General features: G+C 41.9%; 1 protein-coding gene and 1 long non-coding RNA gene across 3 annotated transcripts; one reads left to right on the forward strand and one right to left on the reverse strand.

Moving 5' to 3' along the window:
* Nucleotides 1-210: 210 nt before the first annotated feature.
* Nucleotides 211-4,477, reverse strand: Dcaf8l1 (DDB1 and CUL4 associated factor 8-like 1). Of its 2 annotated transcripts, XM_063279946.1 has the most exons (5): nucleotides 4,055-4,477; nucleotides 3,756-3,920; nucleotides 3,478-3,616; nucleotides 3,211-3,336; nucleotides 211-3,104 (listed from the first exon to the last, which is right to left on the reverse strand). In XM_063279946.1, exon 5 carries the CDS (start codon nucleotides 2,961-2,963, stop codon nucleotides 603-605), a length of 2,361 nt encoding a protein of 786 aa, XP_063136016.1. In that variant the 5' UTR covers nucleotides 2,964-3,104; nucleotides 3,211-3,336; nucleotides 3,478-3,616; nucleotides 3,756-3,920; nucleotides 4,055-4,477; the 3' UTR covers nucleotides 211-602. The 2 variants fall into 2 exon arrangements, with proteins under 2 accessions (XP_063136016.1, NP_001395781.1); NM_001408852.1 differs by lacking the exons at nucleotides 3,478-3,616; nucleotides 3,756-3,920; nucleotides 4,055-4,477 and having other exon boundaries at nucleotides 316-3,104.
* Nucleotides 4,380-5,838, forward strand: LOC120099241 (uncharacterized). Its single transcript, XR_005498307.2, has 4 exons — nucleotides 4,380-4,554; nucleotides 4,668-4,726; nucleotides 4,992-5,116; nucleotides 5,471-5,838. It is a non-coding gene; the product is annotated as an uncharacterized LOC120099241 (long non-coding RNA).
* Nucleotides 5,839-6,171: the final 333 nt, after the last annotated feature.

Genomic DNA, 6,171 nt, shown 5'->3' on the forward strand with positions numbered 1-6,171 from the left:
AATTTCTTTCCAGGTTTAATGTGTTTAAATAATTTCATGTTATTAGTGTCGATTCTGAAAATGTGATTAAATCAAAGGAAGTATATAATTCCTTATCTGATTAGAAACAAAACTACTTTATCCTCTTGCTTTTATCTGTGGCAGAAAGCCAAAGAACAAAGTGTGTGGTGTGTATAACCAAGGGTTCGCATGAAAAGAAAAACACCATGGTTTGTTTTATTTTACTTTACTTTAGAACACAAACATTTCTTAAAATTTTATGACAAAAAAACTTAAGATTCAGAATCAAGTTACTGAACATTTTTAACCCAACAATTTTTGAGGAACAGAAATCAGATCTTACAGAACTATTAATTTTTTCACCAAATTTAGGCAAATCCATAGTTATCTGTAAGAATACAAAGTAGGCCTCTTATATTTTTATAATTATGTAGTACACAGGGTAGCAAGGAATAACAAAAATCAAGTAATAAAAAGTGGAAGTGGAAATAGAAATACTTTCACTATAAATCGCTGCAAAAAGAAAGAAAGAAACTCCTACAATCTGATTTTTAAAGTCCTATGAAGTGACATCAGCTTCAAGTGGTGTCTCAGGACATTCCTTAGGATGTCTGGCACTGTGAGTCTTGGTTTTCTTCCTCATCAGAGCTGCTGGAAGAGTCACTGAAATCTCCGCCTCCAACTTCAATTCTTATACCTCTCAGATTACGTTGGTAATTTGACTGTGTCAAATGACTCATGAGGAACCAAAGCATGTGGTTGTCAAACAGGGAAGTGTGGTGTAAGGTAAAATTATCTCGTTTCAGCTTATTAATTTTAATCACATTCTTTAAGCCAGTAAGTTTACTGGAAGTTTCAGCTATGGGTGACCAGATCTTAACTTCATGGTCTAGCCCACTGGATGCCAGCACAGGCATGTAAGGATGGGGATCAATACAGTTTATTGTTCCTCCTTCATCTGCCTCCAAGAACTGAACAATCTGGCAGGATGATTTTTCCCAGATGAAGATGTGCCCACAATCACTACCACTCATAACAAATTCACTTCTTGGGCCATAGAAATATACACCTTTCACTGTGGCATTATTTCTGTGTCCTTTATATCTCTTAGCATATTGAGCTCCATCACTATCAGAAGAGTTGAAGATATAAATATCTTCATCATTGTAGCTAGCCAGGACCTCTGTGCCATCATAACTATACATCAGAGAGGTGATATATGCTGGGTATTCACAGCTAATAAGGTGATGAGGGCAGAATTTTTTGAGAACTCCATTGTTGACATTCTCATCAATTTTCCTTTGGTCATAAATTCTCACAAACTGATCTTGCCCACCTACAGCAAACTGGTAGACATTGGCAGGATTCACAAAGACTGTATATAGTCCCACTTTCTTATCACCATCTTTGGTTACCATCAGCTTTGAAGCTGGCTGGGCTTGTCTGAGGTCAATACTGAAGACAACTGCATCTTCACCTGAACTTAAGAACCTAAAGGGTGAATCTGGCTCCAAACCCAGTCTATGGGATGCTCCTCCATGCTTTACCAAACGCTTAGTCATGTGAGTCCCTGCCATAGCAGATAGATGTGCAACTCGTACCTGCCCATCACGGCCGCACATAGCCAAGATGGCATCATTACAGTTAGGAAGGAATTTTGCCTGTAAGACATTATTTTTGTGGCCACTGTCAAAGTTCAGTAATGGTCGCTGATGAAGCCAGTCCCACACAATAACTTTTAGATCATCACTGCCACTAGCCAGCAGGGTGCCACGTTGGTTAAAATGAACAGTGTTAACACAACCAGCATGGCCTTCAAAAACATACTCTAGGGAGAAGCGCTGCACAAATAATCTTGCACCACAGGCTTCATACACAAAGCGACCACTGGAACCAAGCTGCCTATCCCGAAGGGCATTAAGGACATTCCATCGAGGTTTTAGGAGAGGAGATGTCTCTAAGGCCATCCATTCATCTATCGAACTATCTTCAATGTCATATTGCTCACTGCGCTCCACACTGTTCTGTTCATACACCTCAGAGACCTCATCCTGATCATTCCCAACTACACCTTGCCCCAACACACGGTGGTGGAATGGGCTTTCCAGTCCCTGTTCTTCTACAATCTCACAAGCATCCAAAACATGGTGGCGGCGGAGGAGCAAGCTTCCAATTTCATGCTCCACAACCTCACCTTCCTCCAACTCATGGTGCTGCACCAGGCTTTGCACTCCCTGTGCTACTACAACCTCACCTTCCTCCAACTCACAGTACTGTACCAGGCTTTGCACTCCCTGTGCTTCCACAACCTCACCTTCTTCTAACTCATGGTACTGTACCAGGCTTTGCACTCCCTGTGCTTCCACAACCTCACCTTCCTCCAATTCATAATGGCAGAAAAGACCTTGCACTTCCTGTGCTTCCACAACCTCACCAGCCTCTAACTCATAGTGACATAACATGCTTTGCACTCTCGGTGCTTCTAAAACCTCACCTTCTTCCAACTCATAACTGCAGAACAGGTTTTGAACGCCCTGTGCTTCCACAACCTCTCCGGCCTCCAGCTCATAGTGATGAAAAAGCCTTCCCACACTCTGCTCTTCCACAATCTCACCTTCCTCCAGCTCTTGAGGACTGGATGAGCATTCTGTACTGCTGATAAAATTGTCAGAGTCCTCAAAGCTGGGAAGATTGGAGTCATCATCATCGTCGTCATCGTCACCCTCGTAACCCTGGTAACCATCCCCAGAATTTTCATCAGTATTTTGAGGGCTGGAAACACTGCTCTCTTCGGTTTCAGTAACATTACTGCTTGGTGCCAGACTCACTTCTGGACCCTTCATTTTGATGTCAGAAATTGTCTCTGTGTCCACCAGGGCACCAGATGTCTCACTCAAGCAGCTGTGTTCACTTATGTTCTCAAAACTCTCTGCGACCTTTGCGTAGCTCCCTTGAGATGACATTCTGAATGAACTTGTGTAAATGACTAACCACTCAGATTTAAAGACAGCAAGCTGGTTAACCAAACAGATGACGGACTGAAGAAGCAAGAGTCCTGGAGCTGTAAGTACTCTACACAGTCATCCCACTTAAGAAGGAGAAACCTGTAAAATGGGAGACAATTAAATACAAAAGTTAAATGGCAGAAATGAAAGAGCTTGCTGTTGTATGTTACAGTAGCCAATAGGTTCAGAAACATTCATAACTCACCTCTTCAGATATTTCAGAGCAACTTGTTTTGTTTCTCTCTTCTTCTCCTCTAGAGGACAGACTGAAGAAGCAAGAGGAAGGGAGCAGCAAGCACTCCGCACAGTCGTTGCACATAAAATGAGAGACCTGTAAATTGGAAGACCTTTAAATACAAAAGCAAAATGGTGGACAGGAAACAGCTTGCCGCTGTGATATGCATTACAGTAGCCCATAAGCTTCAGAAAGATTCATATTTCACCTCTCCCCCGGTATTTCAGGGCAACTTACTGCTTATATTCCTCCCTTAATTTTACTTTCTCTTCTTTTCTCTTTTTTTCTCGTTCTTGACTCTAGAGGACAGACTGAAGAAGCAAGAAGCAAGGTGCAGCATGCACTCCGTATGGTTGCAGCAGGTAAAATGAAAGACCTGTAAAATAGGAGACCATTAAATACGAAAGCAAAATGGCGAACCGGAAATAGCATGCTGACGTGAGGTACACTACCATACTTGATAAGGTGCGGAAAGATTAACTTCTCAACTCTCTGTGTATCTCAAGGCAACTTACTGTTTATATTCCTTCGTTACGTTTCCTTCTTTTCCCCTTTCTCTACTTTTCTCGTTCTCGTCTCTGGAGGACAGACTGAAGAAGGAGGAGCCAAGGCACAGAAAGCACTCTGTACTGTAGCAAGCTCAAGCACTCTGCTCGGTCGTTGCACATAAAATGAGAGACCTGTAAAAATGGGAGACCGTTAAATACAAAACTAAAATGGCGGACCAGAAACAGAGTGCTAATATGATGTACATTACAGTAGCCGATAAGGTTCAGAAGGATCTCACCTCTCCCGGTATCTAGGGGCAACTTACTGCTTATAGTCTTCCCTTTCTTTCCCTTTCTTTTTCTTTTCTCTTCTTTTCTTGTTCTCGTCTCTAGAGGACAGACTGAAGAAGCAGGAGACGAGACACAGTAAGCACTCCACCCGGCCGCCACATGTAAAATGAGAGACCTGTGAAATGGGAGACTGTTAAATACAAAAGAAAAATGGCGGACCGGAAACAGCATGCTGATGTGAGGTACATTACTGTAGCTGATAAGGTTCAGAAAGATTGATTTCTCACCTCTCCGGGTATCTCAGGGCAACTTACTGCTTATATTCCTCCTTTACTTTTTTTTTTTCTCGTTTCTCTCCTTTTCTCATTCTCCTCTCAACGACAGACTGAAAAAGAGGCAGGGCGCAGCAAGCACTCCACTTGGCCGACACACATAAAATGAGAGACCTGTAAAATGGGAGACCGTTAAATACAAAAGCAAAATGGCGGACCGGAAACAGCATGCTGACGTGATGTACATTACAGTAGCCGATAAGGTGCAGAAAGATTAAAATTCGTATCTCACCTCTCCCGATACATCAGGACAACTTACTGCTTATATTCCTCCTTTTCTTTTTCTTTTCTCTTCTTTTCTCCTTCTCATCTCTAGAGGAAAGACTGAAGAAGTAGGAGACAAGGCACAGCAAGTACTCCGCACAGTTGTCACAGGTAAAATGACAGACCGGTAAAATGGAAGACCTTTAAATACAAAACCAAAATGGGGAACCGGAAACTGTGCTGACTTGATGTACATTACAGTACCTGATAAGGTTCAGAAATCTTCATTTCTCACCTCTCTGGGTGTCTCAGGGCAACTTGATGATTTTGTTACCCCTCTTCTCTTTTCTTCTCTTCTCTTCTCTTCTCTTCTCTTCTCTTCTCTTCTCTTCTCTTCTCTTCTCTTCTCTTCTCTTCTCGCTCTTATCTCTTCTAGAGAACAGACTGAAGAAGCAGACAACAACGAGCAGAAATCACTCTGCTCTGCAGTCACAGGTTAAATGAGAGACGTGTGAAATGGAAGACCATTAAACACAAAAGCAAGATGGAGAACCTGAAACGGTGAGCTGATATAATGTACATTATAGTTGCCGATAAAGTTTAGAAAACTTTGTTTCTCACCTCACCGAGTATATCTCAGGGCAATATATTGTTTTTGTTTCTCCCCTTTCCTTTCCTTTCCTTTCCTTTCCTTTCCTTTCCTTTCCTTTCCTTTCCTTTCCTTTCCTTTCCTTTCCTTTCCTTTCCTTTCCTCTCCTCTCCTCTCCTCTCCTCTCCTCTCCTCCTCTCCTCTCCTCTCCTCTCCTCTCCTCTCCTCTCCTTTCCTCTCCTTTCCTCCCCTCCCCTCCCCTCCCCTTCCCCTCCCCTCCCACATTTCCTCCCCCTCCCTCCTCCCCCCATTCTTGTCTCTTCTAGAGAACAGACTGGAGAAGCAGGAGACAAGGAGCAGCAAACACTCTACACGGTTGTCATAGGTAAAATGAGAGACCTGTGAAATGGGAGACTGTTAAATACAAAAGCAATATGGGGAACCAGAAACGGTATGCTGACACAATGTACATTTATAGTAGCCAATACGGTTCAGAACCTTGGTTTCTTAGCTCACTGTGTACCTCAGGGCAACTTATTTTTATTGTTTCTGTCTTTTCTTTTCTTTTCTTTTCTTTTCTTTTCTTTTCTTTTCTTGTCTTTTCTTTTCTCATCTTTTCTTTTCTCTCTTTTCTCTTCTGATCATTTATTTTCTTCTTTTATTTTCCTTCTCCTTTCTTTCCTTCTCTTCTCCTCCTTTCCCCAACCCATCCCCCTCTCTCAGTAATGTAAGAGCTCTGCTCCAACAGAGATGAGGCTGCTATACATACTGCGTATTCTTGTTTTCTTATATTATTCTATATTTTTGAATATATTTATGGGGAGTATGAGTCGATTTCTTGTATGAGTTTCGAGGATTGGTCTGTTGTTGTCAGGAATGGATAGAAGTACTTTTACAAGCTATATGATCTTTTTGGCCACACAAAGTTCTTTCGAATATTGTAACTTGGTGCACTTCTGGAAATAGATTTAGTGGAGAACTATTAGAAAATAAGTGACTCTCGTTAAGTAAAATTACTCCATAAACC

The sequence above is a fragment of the Rattus norvegicus genome, chromosome X (genome assembly GCF_036323735.1).
Source record: "Rattus norvegicus strain BN/NHsdMcwi chromosome X, GRCr8, whole genome shotgun sequence".
In the NCBI taxonomy this organism is placed as follows: domain Eukaryota; kingdom Metazoa; phylum Chordata; class Mammalia; order Rodentia; family Muridae; genus Rattus; species Rattus norvegicus.

Coding starts and splice junctions, on each gene's coding strand:
- Dcaf8l1 (XM_063279946.1), bottom strand. CDS start 2,963: ATGTCATCTCAAGGGAGCTACGCAAAGGTCGCAGAGAGTTTTGAGAAC.